General features: G+C 37.5%; 1 protein-coding gene across 8 annotated transcripts in view; it reads right to left on the reverse strand.

The window, feature by feature from the left end:
- Positions 1 to 20968, reverse strand: part of LOC122352715 (HMG box transcription factor BBX) — a 30684-nt gene that overhangs the window by 4283 nt on the left and 5433 nt on the right. For 4 of the 8 annotated variants that reach the window (XR_006251915.1, XR_006251914.1, XR_006251912.1 and 1 more), the window contains exons 3-17: positions 17741 to 17912; positions 15807 to 16064; positions 15128 to 15329; positions 14619 to 14686; positions 12328 to 12408; positions 12097 to 12171; positions 11415 to 11492; positions 10012 to 10089; positions 8641 to 9499; positions 8120 to 8258; positions 6892 to 7040; positions 6624 to 6713; positions 6054 to 6245; positions 5289 to 5484; positions 2448 to 5208 (exon numbers count right to left, since the gene is read on the reverse strand). Coding sequence is in view for 1 of the 8 variants with exons in the window: in XM_043250270.1 (XP_043106205.1) it covers positions 5127 to 5208; positions 5289 to 5484; positions 6054 to 6245; positions 6624 to 6713; positions 6892 to 7040; positions 8120 to 8258; positions 8641 to 9499; positions 10012 to 10089; positions 11415 to 11492; positions 12097 to 12171; positions 12328 to 12408; positions 14619 to 14686; positions 15128 to 15329; positions 15807 to 16064; positions 17741 to 17899 (2706 nt within the window). In the remaining 7 variants the exon portion in view is untranslated. Of the gene's footprint in view, positions 1 to 1886; positions 5209 to 5288; positions 5485 to 6053; positions 6246 to 6623; positions 6714 to 6891; positions 7041 to 8119; positions 8259 to 8640; positions 9500 to 10011; positions 10090 to 11414; positions 11493 to 12096; positions 12172 to 12327; positions 12409 to 14618; positions 14687 to 15127; positions 15330 to 15806; positions 16065 to 17740; positions 17913 to 20968 lie in introns of those variants that run through there. The other 4 variants (XR_006251918.1, XR_006251917.1, XR_006251916.1 and 1 more) reach the window with 4 other exon arrangements.

Consider the following 20968-nt stretch of genomic DNA (forward strand, 5'->3'; position numbering starts at 1 on the left):
CGCGATAAAGAAAGACAATCATGAGGGGACACTGGCGAGATGGGATCAATCTTTATGGGATAATTCGTACAAAAATTGTATTCCTGCACCATTCATGCAGCCTCATGTAAGTTTGAATACATTTCTGGCGTAAACTTAAAAAAAGATACATTTTGAAGAACGTCCAATGCCTGCATTTTTTTCCATACGCCGAAAAGCACAATAAAAGTATGCAGTAATGACCTAAGTTTCTGTCTTTTCTCCACACAAAACTATATTATGGCTTCAGAAGACTTGAGTTGGAGTCATATGAAACACTTTTATGGTGTTTTTGGTCATTTTTACATTTCGAGAAGTGCAGCATGAACATTCTTCGAAACATCTTTTTTCAACGTCCTACAAAATCTTGCAAATACAGCAACATGAGGATGAGCACATGATGACAGAATCGCAATTTCTGGGTGAACTGTCCCTTTAAGAATGCGATGTTCTTTTGGTATGGGTTTAAGGTGCAAATATTGTCTTTCTAAAATAGTTATTAAAAAGGTGCCAACATTTTGCACACCACTCTCACTGCAGGTTAATTCAGAGGAAAAACCATCAGAAAAGATTAGAAGAATTAGTTGTGCTGATAAAATACATTTGAAACCTGAAGACGGATCCGCTGGCTAAGCTCAGCAGAATAAAGCCTGGCTCTCTGCATCATGAAATTTCCCTTACAGACTATTTTCGCTTTTCTTTGGCAAATGTCTGAGAGAATAACGCGTGTACAACACGTCTCCTGATCGCCGGGAAGAACTTAAATTACGTCTGAGGCGCATTACGCGCGAGGGAAGACGTCTTATGGTAACTTCTTGTGAACGACAAACATTTGTGACGCAGATGTGTCGCGTATTTCATGATCATTCTTTGAGGAAACATAATTTTACATTGCGGTCAAATTTACTGTCAATTTCGTAGAAATGTACAAACAGTATTCAGACAGTATTCATTTTAAACCAAGCAAATTTGCTGTGAATTTTAGAAACGTTTTCGCTTTTCACGCAAAACTCTAGATTGTATTGATTCCTGTTTGAATTACTAGAGTTAGCTTGTGAAATTTTGCTGAAAAGCAAATGTGACCACATTCTTAGTCAAGGTGGACAAAGATGAATTTTACGCACAGATTTTTCGCAAACCTTAAAAATGTCTCCACTGTAACTAATCCTGAAGAAGTGATCATTTTATGATTAGATCACTGATTGATACAATTCAAATAACGCCATATTGACAATAAACTGACTCAAAACAGCTGAGCAGGAGGTTTAGTATCTTCCTATTCATAATTCATAACTTTTTACCCTACTATAACTTTTGAAGTTTCATAAGCAGGGCCGTACGGGTGATTTACAAAATTAGCTTAACAAAATCACACTTACAAAAGTGATTAGGTCCTGATTTTTCAGGTAAACATCATCAGTATGTCTCACGACTGCCTCAGGCACAATTACAGCCTACAAGCTTTCTATTACTTAAAATACACTGAGGTTTAAACCCTTGGCTTGGAATAAATGCCTCTATTGTATAAATAACAGGAAAAGGGGAACATTCAGACACAGATCTCGCACCCCATCACGCACGCCAGACGTAGGCCATATGCAGCAATGCGGTTGTCTCGCACGTGCAAGTCCACAAGCAGGAAGTAATCGTCTAGAGGCGGTGCATTCTTTTTCAGTGCTTGTTGGCTTAACAGGTAAGCATAGGTATATACATATATATATGCACACACACACACACACGTGTATATATATATATATATATATATATATATATATATATATATATATATATATATATATATAAATATATATATATACATATACATACATACATATATATATATATATATATATATATATATATATATATATATATATATACATACATATATATATACACACACACACACACACAGATATTTGTATATGAGCTTTTGACAACAGTCTCGATCCAGTAGAGCACACCTCAGGAAAGGCTGAGGTTTCTAAACGAAATGTTACGAACTAAGCGAGGAAAAAAGCGCCCTACAGAAGGTGTTCTAAGGAGAACAAATTAAATACAGTATTTTCGAAGAAGTACAAAAAAACCTTATTAGTTATAAGTTCATAAATTCACAGACATTATCATTTATAGAAGAAATAAAATTGAAGCGAAACAAAGAAAAAGAACATCAATCGTCTTATTAAAAAGGAAAAAGCTTGAACAGTGAAAGAGTGTGCGGCTTTTAAACCTGTGATCTGGCTTATAGCATTCCTTCATTTATCTAATCTAGGCTCCCTACGACCTCAGGGGGGTTTCAGGAAGCAGAGGCTGAGGTTCGAACCAGCCCAAGAACACAGGGAGCTAATGTGCACGGCAAAAAATCGGTTTCTAAGCAGAAATGTTTTCTAGTAACATATCCAAACGTCCTTAAAACAAGATCGAATTACCTGAGAAGCAAAACTGCGCAAGATCATAGAAGAATAAATGAAACAGATCAGTTTTTAAACAAATCCATTAAGCAGAGGAATCATGTTCCTTTCTCCAATTTGTAGGCACTCACTTTTTAATAAAGGCTTGCTTTGATTGTGAACAACACTGTTGTTTGTAAAGATTCAGTCAAGTACCGTAAATGATTCAGAACTTCCTCATAACTCACAAAATGACATTTGCTTCTCAACGCTTCCTGGAATAATGACGCAACCAGTACAAAGGTTCACTGAATGAATCGATTTTAGCGAATCACTCAAAAACATTACTCACTTAAATTAAAACCCATTAGCTTTAAAACCCCAAAAGTCATATTTGTCATATGTTTTAAGTATAAATTCAAGAAAATTTAACACGGTTTTCATTTTAAAATATTGAGGGAAAAGCCAAACACACATTCCTGCTTCTCAAATAAACAGATCTTGTTCGAAGAATTTTTTTTTTGATATGTTAACGAGACAAACATACGAGTAAGAACGTGATTTTTTGCTACGTGTCATTTACACACAGCACACTCAAATCTGGTTTGAAGACCAGAATCTGACTCACAAGTGCCTAAAACACAGGATGTGTGCGTCGCGGGAGAACATGCTATGCTGACTCCCACAATTCAAGGTGTCTGTGCGTGTCTGTGAGAGAAAGAGAGAGAGAGAAAAAAAAAATCCGCCTTTCTCTTCTACGTCAATCCCAGTTTTCTTTTCCTCTCGAACTCTCTCCCACCATGTGCTTGGAGGAATGGACAGAATCAGCAAAACTTTGAGCTGGAATGGCGTCTACAGCCTCAGGTACAGGAAAAAAACAACAACAAAAAAAAACGAGGGCTGAGTATCTCAGTGATGATACAAAAGCTAACTTGAGACTAAAACTAAAACAAAACTTACTATTATAACGAAAGCCAAGGACAACTAAAAGCATTGTCTACGGTAGCTAAAAATTAGTGCAGTGTCTATTATTAAACTATATTAGAGAGGAGTAGCACTCTTTTGGATTAGCCAGCAAGACGCTACACACTGCAGTAAGGTCAAGTATTGACATAAAATGCATTTTTTCGTTCAAGTATCGCCATACTGCTCTGATAATGAACTCACTGATAGCTGTACATGTCACAGAAGAGCGTAGAGCTAAAAGTGACGGGGTGTCACGATATAAAAAACGTTCAACTGCCTTTCCATCGGGTGATTCAGTCTAGCAGGGTAAACTCTTTTCGATGCCAACAGTTGATGAATTAAAAAAATTGTAGGCCAGAAATATGAACTATTTCTGATTATTTCACATTGCAAAAAATCTATAGAAATTTTATTTTTTTTTACAATATACATTACCGTTCAAAAGCGGTCAGTAATTCTTTTCTGAAAGAAATTAATACTTTTATTCAGCAAAGATGCATTAAACTGATCGAAAGTGGCAGCAACATTTATGATGTTACAAAACATTCTTATTCTTTTAAACGTTCTGCTCAAAGAAACCGAAAAAGGCATCGAGAAGCAGCACGGCTGTATTCAACATGGTTGTTAATAAGAATGTTTCTTAAGCACCAAATCAGCATATTAAAATAATTAGGATCACATGACACTGAAAACTGGAATAATGATGCGGAAAATTCAGCTTTGCCGTCACAGGAATAAATTAGATTTGAAAATAGAAAATAAATATTTAAAATTGTAATAATATTTCACAATATTACTGTATTTCTGATTGAATAAATACAACACTGGTGATCGTAAGAGACTTCTTTCGAAAGCATTATTACAGATCCCGGTCTTTTGAACGGTAATGTAAATGAATATAATAAAATATTCTATGCTTTGCAAGTGCTAATTTTGGACCCTGCTCGTCAACCGCAGCACAGCTTATGCAAACATCCGGCTTTCCCCCGACACATCGCTGCTGTCTGTGAGTGGAAAACAGGTGGTTTATCTCTGAACAACTGTCATCGACAGAGGCACCGGACACATTGAGGGTCATTGCTTGAAAGAAAGAGGCATCTAGGCATCGAACTGTGCATTATGAAGGTGAAGGTGGCGCTTCTGTGCAGAGAACAAATCTGAACAGGTTTGTGAGGTATGAGGCTGAGGTTAAGCAGTCTGAAAACACTCATTCTCTCTCTCTCTCTTCGTAAGATTCAGAGCAAAGAAGGGGGACAGGAAGCCACAAAACGTTCCTCTGACCGAGAGAAGGTGTACGCTGCTGTGTGAAAAACGACGGTTGTGCATTGAAGCTGACCAGGAACAGAAACGTAAAGATAGAGAAAGACAGAGAGGGAGCACTTGCTTCAAATGCACTTTTTGTAGGCAAAACTTGACCTTAAATAGTAGCCATTTCTTGCAGATTGTAAATTGTCTGAAAACTGGTCCGGAGCCACCAGAGGAAACAGGCGTAGGGACCAGAATTGGCTTCCCCGGGGCCCTGAGGGGGTGAGAGGGAGGGAGGGAGGGAGGATGGGGTTGGGTGTAAGGTGAAAGCTTCTGGGATAAAACATCTTCATCCGGCTCAGAGCTTCCCTCATCCCTTTCCAGTCTCTCTCACTCTCGATCGCTCTTTCCCCCCGGCATCCGAGGCCGAGGGTCAAGATTAAGGCCCCAGCATGTCCGTACATAATCCCAGTCCGGACTAAACCTGTCCCGGGCCAGGCTGAGGCCTCACTGGTCCGCACAGGAAATCAGCACAGGAGCCATGTCCTTCACTTGACCTTCAGTGGGGATGCTCACAGCACGCTGGGCTCTGGAACAAACACACAGGTGGTTATTATCAACATGCACGCACAACCTCAGGCATGAGACTTAAAAGGTTTCCCTATTTACCTGTGCACATTCTCCATGGCTGCGACCTCAGCCAGAGCAGCCAAGCTGAAGAAAGCCGGGAGGCCACCGGACGCATCCGTCACGTCCGCTTCTGCTGATCTGGGGTCATCGTAGCAGACCCCCCTATTGCATAATGTCTCTTGAGTGAATGGCTTTTCATCCTGATTCTTGGTCTGATCCTTTGATTTCTCTTCTGCTGTTATAGAAAATAATAAAAGAATTTCAGACTTTTTTAGTGTTTTTCTGTATTGGCAGGACAGTAGAGATTAACAATTTAAATGTTTTTAAGTGAGACAAAAAATCCAGTCATATTGCTGTATTTAGTAAGTATTGAGAAATATACAGCATGTTGAGCTGATAGCTTAATGTGGTCTATTTTTGTTTGTTAAGGGCCACTTTTGGTTGCGGTATACAGAAGTGTGAAAATGATGTATGAATTAAAACCAATGGTGCAACTCTGTGACACTATTTGTGCAAATGATATAAATTTAATACACATGGATGCATAACTGGTAAAACGAATTTCAAATGTTACAAAATTAAATACAATTTTTTTTTAAACGAATTGCTGTATTTTTAATTAAACAGATGTTAAACATGTTAAAGAACAAAAACATTAAAACATCTTAACTTTTTAACTGCAGTGTACATTGGAAAACATAAGCAGAACATGCATGTAGAGCGTTTCTGCAAGAAATTATCAGTTTTGAAATCATAAATTTCAAAACTGTAACGTTGTAACAGGAAACTGTGGGTTCAGCTCACCCTCTGCAGGTGACACTCGTCCATCAGCCGTGCGCACCAAGTGTGTGATTTTACTCTTCCTGGCCTTTCTCTTCTGACTGCCCACAGGTGTATCCAGAACCTTCTGGGGTTCAGGGGAGGGAGACACACACGGACTGCCTGACTTCACCACTGGACTTGATTCTGTACCCACAGGGTCAGTTGGGACGACATCTAAAAGAACAGAGGGGGGGACATGTGAAATACATCAAAAATGATACCTGGAAGTCCCAATGCAGATGTCTGACAATGAATGATGCTTTAAGATGTTATATTGCATTTAACTTGTGCCTCTTGTACTACACCACAGCAGGTTGCATCAAAAATTTACATAACTGACACGTGTGCCCCTTTAAGATAACCAAAGTATAGAGTGACCTAGATATGACAGCGTTCCCTGCTATGCAGCAGGAAACATCGAGGCACACTGGGCTAAACCACGGACAAACAACAACCACCACCATGCAAGCACAGTTTCCAGCACTCGCTCACACAGTCTTGCCACCCGAACACAGAATGAAGCTGATATCTAATGGCCGAGGGGGGCGTCACCTTTGTCTGCGGCACTGGATTTCTCCTTCCTGTGTTTGTACTTGTTCACTATCTTGTGGAATAAGGTCTTTTTCTGAGATGAAGATGAACCTAATTTCAAAAGCAATAAAACAGAAAAAAAAACACAACACAGCATGCTATGTTAGGTGGAAGTCATGTCAATCTGAACATGAGATGACTGCTTCCTAAGACAGTAAGAGTAAATGAGGAAATGAGTGTGGGGGCCAGGAGGACGTGATGTCAGTTTCCATGCATGCAGTGAACTCACCCTTGCAGAGTTTGGGCGGTTCAGGAGGGCTGGACGTACTGTTTTTTTTCTTCTTGGTTACCGCCACGCTCTTTTTGTCAAAAGTCAGGGGGCTGTACTGCGGTAAGCTGTTGAACTTTTTCTCGAACTCCTCCTCAAGCTTTCCTAGTCTGTGAGTTTTACACACAGCAAAACATTAGCTGTCTGTGCAAGGTCTGCCCACCTGGATTTAACGTCTGCTAGATCAACTGACTTCAGTCTAGCACAATGAAACACGGTGGAATGTTCTTCAAAACATTTATTTCTGTAACTATGATCGTGGGATGGCAGATATGAGTATGATACATGCTTGAAATGTACAAAACTCTTTGGACTACTTAATTATCAAGTCTAACCTAACGCACAGAGACTGAGAAATGTTTTAAGTCTTTTTAGACAATTAACAAAAAAAAAAAATCAATAATCAATGTTGAATCAGGCTGCAACTAATCAATTTAATCACTAACCCCCCCCCCCGTTTCACAGACAAGGCTTAAGCCTAATCCTGGATTAAATGTAAATCTGAGCTGTTTTTAACGGAAAAAGAAAATTGGATTACTATTTGTGCACAATGCATATTTCTTAATATTAAACCTAAAAAGTTTTTTTTTTGTGTTTGTATGCTCTCTAAATAATAATATTCAACGCAAGGCATTTTAAGTGAAGCTGAAGTATACACTTTAGCAACATTAAATATATTTTAGTATATCTTTAGTTGGACATCAGCACTACTATTGATGTGAATTAAGTACAAAATTAGTTTAGCAGTATACCAGGTTATCATACCAGGTCCAATTGCAAGGTATTTTTAATAAACACATAAATATGTAAATGTATTTGTAGTATACTTGACATGAAATAAATGTATTTCAAATACATTTTAGTACATTTATTTTTCACTGGGGTGTTTAAGCTGTTCTGTTACTTATTAATAATAGAAAATGTATGCTTGCTTCGATAATCTGAAACACTTTTCAAATTGCACTTTTAATTAAATATCAAATACATTTGTAATTGATTTAAACCTCATGTTTAGCACATTTATTATTATATTAGTGTTTATTAGCCTTAAATATCCTTGTTTTTTAAAGCCGCACTGAGGTTTTTCTTCAAAAATTTTGTTGAGAGAGAAAAAATGTTCCATTATAAAAATAGTTGTTAGTTGTAGCCCACATAAAATAAACTCGGTTGCCCTGCAGATTGAGCTCACCCTGGGGTGGTTTCCTCTTTAGATTTGGACTTCTTGAGTTTTTTTGGGTTGCTGGTAGCAGCTTGAGAAAATCCCCAGCTCTCGTCATTCCAGCCGCCCTCATGATCGGACACACTTCCTCGCATGGATCCTCTTTTCCCTACATCACAGACCAGAAAACCAAACAGCACTTTTTAATTTGCCCTATCACCTGATTTTAGATAATATGTGAATTAATGCATGTGAATGAAGGCCAATTGATAAAATAATAAAATGTTAATGATATTCAGTATAAAATGAGACGAAAAATAAACATGCAGAAACCGTACTTCCGCCTACAAAGGTACAAGGTTTCCTTAGAAATTACTAGGAAGCGCAACCTATTTTTGTTTTATTTGCATATTTGTCCAATAAGGAGATATAAATGGGGAAGTAATGTCACTATTTGATCAGTCTGAACTAATGTTTAATTAATGTCAAATCCAGCCACACAGCGCTTCAACAAACAGGAAAGGAACCTGTGGGAGGTGTGTGTGTGTTACCTCTGTCCACATTTGCTCTCAGAGATGTAAGCATCCCTTCAGACACCAGAGTCTTATAAAGTGCTCCTTTACAGCTTCGCTCTGACTTTCTAGACCCACAGGTCTCTGGCTTAACCTCTTGGTCTCTGTCTTCCTGTCTGGTTTGTGGTGGTTTGGTGTCTGTGTCTTTCTCCTCCAAGTCTGTGGGGTGAGAGCAGTGCGGTGCCATGTCCTCCATGTCAACAGGGGGCTCCACCTTCATGTCTGGCTCTTTCTCACACTCATCTTTAGGGGTCAGAGGAGCTTCCTCAGATTTCATCTCTACGTCCTGCGGTTTATTGGTCTCTTCATCCCCTTCTTCCTCTTCCTCTGCGTCGTTGTCTTTCAGCTTCAACAGTTTTTTCGATTTAGGTTTTGTTTTCTTCTTCACCGCCGGAGATTGGTCTGTTGAGGGGCTGCTCTCACTTTCTGAGGAACGAGCTTTCTTCTTGGGTGTTTCTTCCGAACCCCAAGCACCTTTTGCTACTGCTTCGATGGTGAACATCACGCTGTCCAGGTCCGACTCGGGCGAATGTCGCTTTTTCGCTTTTTTGGGCGATGCAGGATTTTCGTCCGCGTCTTTATTTTCTTTTTTCTTTTTCTTCTTCTTCAGCGTCTTGCAGGGGCTGAGATCAGATGGGGCGGCGTCAGTAGGGGAGGACGAGGTGGAGGATGATGAGGATGATGTTGTGGTGACAGGAAGTTCAGGAGCGTCCGCCTGCTCTTCATTTTCTTCGGTGACTCTGCTACTTGAGCTGTGCTGAGCACAGAGTGAAGAAGAACCGCCAGAGGGCTGGGAGGATCGAGCTTCCATCTTTTCAGCCTCAGAGGCCAAACACATCTATATGCACACAACAAACACATCAGGTTAAGTAAAAAATAATGGTTTAAAATAAAAAAAGTAAAATCAAATTATTAAAAAATGTAAAAAAAAAAAAATAAAAAAATTATGCATATATTTTAATAGTATTCTACATCTTAAATGTTGTTTATTTTCTAAGGCAAAGTTGTTGCAACATTTTTTTGAGGGAAACATATACTGATGAATCTTTTACGATTACACCTTTTATGTGTCATAAAATAAAACAGCAAATTTTAATTGAATGTTGATTTTAAGATATACAAACACCCACCAGGTGGCAGCCTACGCTTCAAAACTCTCCTAGGATTTATTACGTAACATTGCCTGCCATTGTTCATGCCAACCGGTCAACACCAGCCACTGCCTCACTGAGCTTTAATTCTGCATTACAACATCAAATACTGTATGTAGCATAAGATTCATCCTCCTGCCTCTCGCCTCTTTGTGTAACCCGGGGCAGGGACTGTGCTGTATGTGGGTTGGTGATGTACCTCAGCGAGCTGGAAAAGAGCCGACTGGCCGCACTGCCTTCCCTCAGACGCTGACTGAGACCTACTGGAGGAGATCTGCTACAGAGACACACAAAACACACATATCAAGAGCAATAAACAGAGGGACAGGAAATTATTCAGACAACTCATTAGAACATAAGAGCTGTCAAGAGAGAAATGCACAATGTTGTAATGGTGAGTGGTCACACATGCAAAACCTTCAAAACCTGCTTAGAAGCAAAAGCAATAACGATGCTTGCTTTAGTAAACACCACTAAGAAGAAGTAATCAGTCTAATGCTTTTATAATACCACTTGGCTGCAGGTCAAAATTAGTTTTTTTCTTTTTTAATTCAAAAATATTTTGTTATTTTGTTCATTTTGTCACTTTCAATATTCAATACAATTAATATATATATCATTTATTTTTTTTGTATTTGTTACATTTATATATTTTTTTATTCTACATTTATTTTATTTAATATTTGTATATTTATTAAAACTTTAGCAATTTTAGTACTTCAAGTTAAACTTGTTTCAGTTAGTTGCCAAACCGACATTTAAATTTTTCACTCAAGTGTTTTTAGTTAAAAGTTGTTTTTTTTTAACTTTCTTTACGGAAAACAATTTTGAATAGTTTTAGTTTAGTTTAAAGGAATAGTTCACCCAATTCTGTCATCATTTACTCACCTTCGAGTAGTTCTGAACCTGTATGAATTTCTGCTGAACCCAAAGGAAGATATTTTGAAAAAAGTTTGTAACCAGGCTGTTTCGGTCACCATTGACTTCCGTAGTAGTAAAAATAAATACTATGGCTATAGTTACTTTTTTTTTTCTTCAAAATATCTTCCTTTTGTGTTCGGCAGAACAATGAAATTCATACAGGTTTGGAACTACTTGAGGGTGAGTACATGAATTTTCATTTTTACGGGAACTATTCCTTTACCAGTAAAAAAATTGCCTAATACAACCAGTATTCATATGCTGTTGTGCCACAATTTAAGAACAGAAAGTGCAAACTGCTTAAATTAAAAATGAATAGTTAGCAGATGGCCTTTACAGTAAATGAAGACACATGACAATAACAAAAGCAACGACTGGAAATTAAGCCGTATCAAAATGGCTGCCTGGATGGAGGAAGTTGATGTTCTAACAGGTAATACACTAGCAAAAGCAGAAGTGGGACATTTTATTGGCACTCTTTGAGCAACTGAAGGTTTCTGCTGGAGTCACTGACCATAAAATATATATACAGTCAACCTGAACACTGCATAATGCATTTAAGAATAATTCCATTCCTAGCATAGCATGTTTGTATGAGATAACTATGAGCGAGGTAGGGCGGGCTGAAGATCATTGGGATGGACGATGGGCAAATGGAGTTCTCTAGGAGTTCAACTGTACCTCAGCCAGCTGAAACAAGGGGGATTTAACACAACTCTTGGGCAGGTCTGGTGAACTTGGCTGAGATGGTCCGGAGGCCTAAGAAAAACATTCAACGATTGGTCGTTTTAAATTCACAAGACAATGGAAATCTTCCACATTAGCACTTCTTTCACCTAAAGAGTTAGCTCAATCAAAAATGAAAATTAGGCTGTGTTTTGCTCACCTTTAAATCCTCCTAGGTTTATATGACTTTCTTCTTTCAAAGAATCTAAAATGTGCGAGTTTCAAATGGCTCTGGGGTGTAAATAAAGGCCTCCTGTAGCGAATCCATGTGTTTCAATATTCATATCCATGTTTCAAACATCAAAAACGCTAACTGTCCTTACCATAATTACATTTGAAATGGATATTTATCTTACACAAAACACACAGATGTGCTACAGAGGACTTTTATTTACACCCCAGAGCCATTTGAAAGACATTTTACGTGTACTTCGATTCAATTCCTTCAGAAGTGTATATAGCAAACACACGTTTATTGAAATGCTTGGATGGGGCTGGACAGCTTTAAAGTAACTCTATTTGATTTGAAAAGAACAAAGTCACAAACACCTTTGAAGTTCTTTGAAGGTAAGCAAATCACAGCCTAATTTTTTTTTTTTTTAGGGGAACTAACCCTATAAGTGTCCGAAACCCTCACCTCTACATGCGTGAGAGAGCTTGTGTCTTCAGCGTTCTTACTTCCCCCAACTGGCTGCACTGGACTGGAAGAAATCTGAGGGGAAAGAATAAGTTTCAACAAACTGCGTTCAGATCATTAAGCAAGCCATTTGGATGCACACTGCCAACCGCCCCTAGCTGAGATGTCTCACTGCTAAGGAGGGTTTATGGGTCTGTTATTAAGAACTGACAAGTCTTCAGGTGGTCTCACCTCAGCCAGCTGGAAAAGGGCTGATTTCCCAGTGTGCTTAGCAACATCTGTGCATCCTGTCTGGGAAGAGCTGGAGGAAATCTAAAATGAAAGTATATAAAAAAAAATGAAATCGGTAAAGCAGAACAAAGCCGTAAAAGAAAACAACCTCAAATCAACATCCTCTTTGAAATGGCCACTGACATTTACAACTCAACACCTCCCTCTGTTGACAGTTTGATGGAAAAGCCACAGGTAGATTCAATAAAATAAAAAAAAATACACATCAATCATGCTGTCTATATGGGAAGTGACAGACAACAAGACAGCGTGAAAATGCTGGAAATGCTGCACATTTTTTTTTTTTTTTTTTTTTTATTACAATATATTTAATAATGTTTTATGATGCTACATGATGTACAATACATTTTAGGCCCAAAACCAGATACATGATAAACTGTCTTCGTTATAATGGCTAAATATGAATCAATTAACATATTTGAGATCTGTAAAAACAAAAAAATATATACTGAAAAAAAAAAAAGAATGTATCGTGAAAAAACATTTATTTATATGCAATAGCAATGGCTGAAGAACATTTGTCATTTTGATCAATTTAATATGTATTTGCTGAAAAAAAAAATAATAGGACTACCTTGCATTGGAAAAATAAAACCGGTTTAGCTAAGTAGCACAAAAACAAGATGACTATTGACATTAAGCAACATATTTTTTACTTTAAAATTTTCAGTGACTTGTAGTGCACTGAAGCCAGACACAGTTGCTTTGGATTAACCTGTGTATGAAATGTAGTTTGACAACACAGAGACTCAGAACACTATTCCTGGTTAAACATTACGGACAGTCAACAGGTAGTGAATTCAGCCCTGTCCCCTAAAACAAGACCAAACAGATGATGTAATGCGATTTGTCCGCAAAACAACGAGGCGCTGCCTTTTGTTTTGTATAAACCTCCCGTGGCCCTCTTCAGTGACAAATGCACTGCGCCGAAGGCAATTAGGATCACTTAGTGGCAGGAAAATGGAATTTACAGAGGATTAACAGGAGTGAGAGTCTGAGGAACCCACAGGAACACACACAAACAGCTCACATCCTTGATTCGCGCACACACTTTGGCCTGCCATCTTCAGCACCTTATGAAGCTCTACAATTTATGAAGTCCATGAACCTCCTAATGGCACACAAACCCAGTTTGGGGCCCAAAACAGTCATCCCAGTCTGTTTAGTCACAGCCCGCTGCGGCTGCCGTATCCGTGGAGATGGGCCTGTCACAGTCTATTTACGTGAGCACTGATCATGTGCTCATTATATCAGAGGTCTGCCGTGAGTACAGAATGATGCAGATTTGTCTCAATCACATCAAGATACGAGGACATGAATCTGGACTAATAACTGTTATTTCCATCTAGAGCCTTCTTCATGTTTCTGGTTTAAAAACTCATTTAACTTGACTGTGGTTACATTGTAGATGTGTTTCTACGGCAAAATCTGCATACGAGCGTATGCAATTACACTGTAACCCATTCTAAATGTTATTATTTTGATTTGGTTGTGTTTTCCAAGGCTGTTTTGACCTGCATACGAGAGTCTTGCATCTGAAGTACAAGAATTTTGAAACTAACCGGGGGTGCACTGACGTTAAATTAATTTAAAATTATTTTAACTAGCCAATAATGATTTTCGTACTATTGCATATTCTACAAATAAAATTCTATACCGTTTAATCCAATTAAATTGCAAACACAAATAAATCACTTTAAAATAAATATTCTTTTTGAGAATTCTAAAGATCACATTTAGGTGTTTTTATATCATGTCATGTTTTTAAATTATTGTTTTTATGTTAGTTTTTAAAGACTTTTAGTAAGTATTAGATAACAACATAGATAATCTAAATGAAAAAATAAGAGACGTAAGCATTCAAAATTAAAGACTTAGTTCAAAGTCATTTTCTCCATTTTCTCGTAGCTTCAGATCCATTGCTGTCTATACAGGGTCAGAAAACTCCTATATTTCATCAAAAATATCTTAATTTTTGTTTTCCGAAGGTAATGAAGGTTTTTGTGAATAATCAATGACAGAATTTTCATTTTTGGAGCGAACTAACCCATTAACTATTCAAAATCATTTAATACAATCTCTACTACAGTCCAATAATATGATACAGTGAGTTCCTAAAATTAATAATATATGGTCATGCATAACAGTCTTTAAGTTTTCTATTCAATCTTGAGGTGTCTTGATCAAAGGTTAAAGTTGTTTCTATTAGTATTAAATTGAAATGACTGTACCTCTCTGGCGGTCAGTGCGTGCTCCCCGGCTAACAGCAGCATGCTTAAGCCACCCATCTTATTAGGATCTAGAAACACAACAGAGACATAAGATGAAAAGAAATTTTGAACTATTCAGTTAAACAACCACTGCCTTAGAGACATAGTGCAAAGAATGAATATGAACAATGTCAATAGTTTTTAATTATTTTGTAAGCAATTAATACTTTTATTCATCAAAGATGCATAAAATGTATCAAAAATTACATTTTAAAAAGCATTGATAATATTACGGTGTTCTTTTAGATGTTCTATTTATCAAGAAATTCAGGGAAAAAAACACAAAACATCCACAAACCAAACCAAATAAGAATGAATTCTAAACGATCATATGACTGTGCTAATAAAAAAAAAAAAATCAGCTTTGCCATTACAGGAACTTCTTTTATAAACACAAACTTACCAAACCCAAGCTACTTTTGAACAGTAGTGTATGTGTGAACACATTTAAGTGCTTGTTTTGTTCCTACCAGCCATGGCGAAGTTGAGCTGGGGTGTGCTGTCAGATTTGGGCTGCTTTTTGGCAACTGAAGATTCCTTGCTAGGGTTGGATGGAAGAGACCAGACTTTCTTGCGGGTGTTACTCACAGAGTGAGAAGAACTTTTTACCGGCTTGTTGGTGGCGGGACACCATTTGTAACCAGGATTAGCCTTCATGAACGCGTCCTTATACTGTAGAAAACAACATAATAACATTTTTTTTAAGTGGGTATACGAAAGCATGCGTTTAAATGGATGTCCATGACAAATCCCACAAGGCTCAATTCTTGCCCCGCTCTTGTTTAGCCCAAATATGCTCCAAATAAAGAGAAATGATACCCAGGTTTACCTAACCTTACTGCCAAATGACTACAGCTCTATTAACTCCCTCTGCCAATGCATCAGTGAAACTAACAGATGGATGTGGCAAACCTTTTTAACCTTTTAACCTTCAGTTAAACACGGGGAAAATTTACGTAATTGTATTTGGAAACAATGTATTATATAAATAAACTTGCCTTGCTTTTCCTAAAAGATTCAAGTCAGCAGTATACATTTTCCCTAACCATTGTAACTACGGATTTTCAAATTTTATATGTTTTTTTCCTGCTATAACCACAATAAACATGGCTACTGTGTGTAGCCTGCCTCCCTTAGATCGGTTTTTACCTCCTTGGCCATGTCTGTGTATTTCTGCTTTTCTTTGGGGTCCAGTACGGCCCACCAGTCCGCCAGGATCTTAGTGGCTCCCCGGTTGTCTAGTCGCGGATGTTCCTGTCGGACCAGTGAACGATGCCGTTTGCAGAACAGCAGAAAGGCATTCATGGGCCGGCGAGCCCGTTGTTCAGAGGAGTATTCCTCACTGTCATCTTCCATCCCACCACACTCTCCCTCTTGCGCTCCACTCTCTGCACATATTACCGGCTCCTGAGGAGAAAAGTGAGGAAAAAGCGGGAAAGTGACATGCAGAGACCTGGTCAATTTCAATGGCAGCAGTGGAAAAAGCTACACTAAGATTAAAACCAAAGCCTGCAACATTTCACCACGGCACAATATTAGAATTAAACAATGTAGATGAAATTTGAACTATGGGGAAACTACACAGGTAGTTAATTTTTTTTTCTTCCTCAATAAAATAATTGACCAAAATGCAAGACATTATCTTCTGCCACATGACTCCATAACTCACAGTCAACATAATGCTGTTTCTACTGTTGGTTTTCAATTTGTTTTTTTTCTTGGTTTTCAAGTATTGTTATTTTGAATTAAACTACTCAAAGAATTCTGCTTTAAAAGTACATTTTGCAAAAACAAACAGACATATATTTGTATATTGTACAAATATGACTGAACCTGACAAGGATTCAATAATGATGCAACATTAAAGACCACATGAAGTTGCTGTGAAGTTGATGTGAAACAAGTTGAGCACAAATTAAAGATCTATTCCAACATACCTTATTTTAGCCTACTGAACCACAATATGATACATGCTACTGCTATTTTGACATTGATGACTCTAATACTAAAATATTTTTTGGACAAAGTATGAGTATACAGCCCTCAATATATATATACATTTCCATTCATTAAGGTTTTCATACAAATTCATTGCTTTATTCATCAAAGCATTATTAAACTGGTCAACAGTGACAGTAAAGTAATTTCTAATATGTTAAAAACATTTCTACTTCAAATAATTTATCAAAAAAAAAAAGAAAAAGAAAAAAGAAAAAATGTGTCAGTTTTTCCACAAAAATACCACGCCGTGTTTAATTAGTAAATAAAAATGATGTCTGAAAGATCATGTGACACAGAACACTGGAAAAATGATGCTAAAAACAGGAACAAATTTCGTTAATAACATTAAAATACAAAATATTTTTTCTATTTATACCAACATTTTATTTAAATAAATGCAGCTTTGGTCAGAATAAGAAAAAAACATATAGACCCTTTTGAAATTTTAAAAATTTAAATCTCCTAAAAACAATGTTTAGAAGTACAGTAGCATACAGCTAACCTCAAACCTAACACGCATGAACTGAAACTGAAGTCTCATGAAGTCAAGTGATGACGGAGGAGATGGGTTTTAAGGTGTCGCTTGATGTAGCCTATAAGTCTTGTAGTCTTTCAAGAGCACCTAATAAGCATACATTTTTCACCTACATGTTCTTTTAAACATTTAAGATCCTTATTTATCTTTGGAACACAGATTAAAAAAGGTTGTAAGGGACATTTTTAAAATAGTCCATGTGACATCAGTGGTTCAATCGTAATTTTATGAAACTACTGTATATATTTTTGTGTGCCAAAAAAAAAGGCCTTTATTCAACAATTCTTCTCTTCTGTGTGAGTTTATAATGGGTGTCGCTTTATAAAATCACTATTAAAGCTGATGGAATATTTTAACAATGTCCTTACTACCTTTCGGGTCTTGAACGTCTCAGAAAGCTCTCAGATTTCCTCAGAAATATCTCAAATTATATTCCAAAGATGATCAAAAAGGTTACAGGTTTCGAACAACATGAGGGTGAGTAACTAATGGCAGAATTAACATTTTTGGGCGAACGATTCCTTTAACACTGAAGTGAATCATTCACCTTCTCCAGCTCCTCTTCATCCTCCTCCTCCTCTTCCTCAGAGAAGTCTGGAGCTTTCTTGGCCAGCAGCGGGTGCCACTGCAGACATTTGCGCTTGGGCCGCTTTCCGCTGACCTCTCCCTCCACCGGAGGTTCTTTCCCTCCACCTCCGCCCTTCATACTGCTGCTGACCCTGATGAGGGCAAAGGTCAGAGGTTAAGCGCGACCCTTAATGCTCTTTAACATCACATAATAGACCATATGACGGGAAGAGGTCACGACACACTGATAATAACGCTGCCTGCTAGTTAATAGAAAGGTGAAATGTGTAATTGGTTACAACGAGAGGAAAAAAAGGGAGCTATTTGAGGAAACAGAAAGACTCGAGCCTAATTTGATGGGCATCGTAAGAATATAAAAAAAGCTCACACTATCGTAATGTATATTTGATGGGGTTGTAAATCAAGTAACGTCTGCATCACAGCGGACATATTCAAAGCGCGGTCTCTTCCAATGCGCAGTGTTAGTTCAAGGAAAACGGGCATGCTGTCGAGTGCAGTGTGGCGCAGTGTTCGCTGAAGGAGAGCGGACACAGGGTTCCCTGTCTATCTCAGCACTGTTCTTCTGCGTCTGCAGCACCGGTGCAGCTCTACTGTACATGTGACCTTCACATACACCAGCTCTCTCCTCTCCAATAGGACCAAAGCACACATAATCATCGCACACAAACAGGAAGAGGAAGACACACGCAGTCATGTCACAGGGAAACTTAACATACCAGCTCACTGCCGGCTAGACCGTTTCCTAACTCACACGCTTTAAATCCGTCGCGTGTTACATTTGAACCTGCACATAGGAGCGGATCTGAATTTGGGAGCACAATGTATCGAGACATCGCATTAGCAGCAGACATCTTCTGAAAGGTTGTTCATAGCTGGTGTCTGCTGCCCTCTTGCTGTTAATTTGGTTACAGGACTGTTATGAACAAATGCTGACACCAGACAAGGTCTCTCACATTCATTCAGCTAATGTGAGAAATCAAAAAAGAGCAGGTTATTATCAGTTGTAAATGACCTGTCAACCAAGATACGTTCATGCTTTGTACTTCCAAATGTACATGTTTTAAATGTAATTATTTCCATGTAAACAGATTCATTTGTGCTATTTGCGAAACACTGCATCATGGTAAATATAATCATTTTAAAAAATGCTACATTTGATAATGGCATTTTATAGTCACTGCTTAAAAAACAACTCTAAAAATGTAAGTAGAAAGGAAAAACTCCAAAGATAGAAAAAGATAGAAAAAGGAATATGGCAAGGAAGGAAACAAATGAAAAAAGGTACTGTAAATGTTACCAATTGATTAGTTTTCTAATTGATTTCTAAAGCAAATTAGTAGTTCACTGAATTATTTGATCAGTCTTATGTACATTTACACCTATACGCTTAGCAGATGTTTTTCTGTCATGTGATTTTAATCCAAATTTCCGTCTTTGCCACAAAAAAAGGAGATGTTTTTAAGGATGCTCATCCTACTTTTCTTCACACAACAAAAGCAGACAGTAACGAAGTAATTGTGGTCTACAGAAAAAAAACTGGGTTTTGGAACAAGAATGTGAGTAAATGATGACAGAGGTTTAATTAATGGGTGAACCATTCCTGTCAATGTTGATTCTTTTTCTGAGCGAGGGCCAAAACAAAACACACAAGTTCCCTAAAGGTACAGCAGCTACAACTGTGCATGGGCCACTTGAATAAAACCAATCAGGTCTTGCAAGACAGCAGTTCTTCCTTTATGACCAGTCACTATACGCACTAATGGGTGTTCCTGTCTGAGTGGCAATAGACTTTCTTAGTGAATGATGGCCTAATAAAGTGCAATAAAACAGACATCAATGAAGCTTACATTCTCAAATGAGGATAAAAAGACATTGGACAAAATTATTTTACATGGGTAAGATTATGTCATTAATTTATAGGAAAATCCCAAACATCCACAATCAACCATAATATACGACTAATACTGTGAGTCATGGTTGTGAGAATATATATATAGATTGAGATTACTATTAAAGGAATGCAGGAGCAGCATGCTGTTGATTACCAAAGAAAATCATTCTGGCTTGTATCTCAGTCAATACGTTAAAAACTGAGCAGAAACCATGTTTACAATGAAAGTGATTGTTACTCTCAAAGGAAGTCTGTGTAAAAAGTGAATGATTTGTTTTCAGCTCGGGCAACATGAAATTAAACCGAAAAAAATTGACATTACAATAAAAATGATCCTTCCCTCACGCCTTATGTTTGCATGTATTCTCTGACCTTCCTATCTTACGTACTCTCACGCACTAATCGCGCAAGGACAACTTTTAGAAACAAATTATATCTAAATTTCTCCAAATTTGAATGAAACGAGAGTTCAGAACCTCACCGAACCAAAACAAGGACTTGCAACCGGTTTGGGGTTAAAAAAAAGTTACATGTCCAAGAAATATGTTTAAGCTATTTCTAACTGACCTCCAAGATTAAACAAAGGATAATATTTATTTAAATGTAATTCTGGTGCGTGACATTAATCATAATTCTAATATAAATTTCGTTTGTGAAGAGCAAACAGAAAATGAAACAGGGTAGATGATGACACTCTGGGGCAACTTTATATCTTTATATTATTGTCTAAAGACTGAAGTAAGCTCATTTGATGATTTCACAAAGATACATTGCTCATCAAATAAAATGTCAAAACGTAAGGATAAATCATACACAGAATGCTGGGACTTGGTCACACTGTAGAGGTGTGTCAGTGTTCTATCCTTGACAGTTTGATTTGTCAGAATGTAATTATACAGACAAGAAATGTGGCTCCAAGCTTCAGGTGTAAACAAGGCTGCTTTGACTGAATCAATAATCAAGTTTGCATGTTCTACTAAAACCTACAACAGCTTATACTATCTAATGAAAAGATAGGATAAGAAAACATTTTTTCTATTAATATCAAAAGTGAACAATCCTCTATTAACTGCACATTAACCCTTGTTTTGCCTTAAGAAAGCGCATCCACCTGTGATCTTTAGTTTCAACATGACAAGAATGAGAACCATTCAAAAACAATTCTTAACATCACACCTGAATACATTAATTAAGAAAATATTTTTATGTTTTTAAAAAGTACTACATTGTTATTTTATTCTTGCTAAATCTTAGAAAACCGGTGAAGTATTACAGTTCATCCAATAACTTTTTCTT

The sequence above is a fragment of the Puntigrus tetrazona genome, chromosome 10, assembly GCF_018831695.1.
Source record: "Puntigrus tetrazona isolate hp1 chromosome 10, ASM1883169v1, whole genome shotgun sequence".
Lineage (NCBI taxonomy): Eukaryota > Metazoa > Chordata > Actinopteri > Cypriniformes > Cyprinidae > Puntigrus > Puntigrus tetrazona.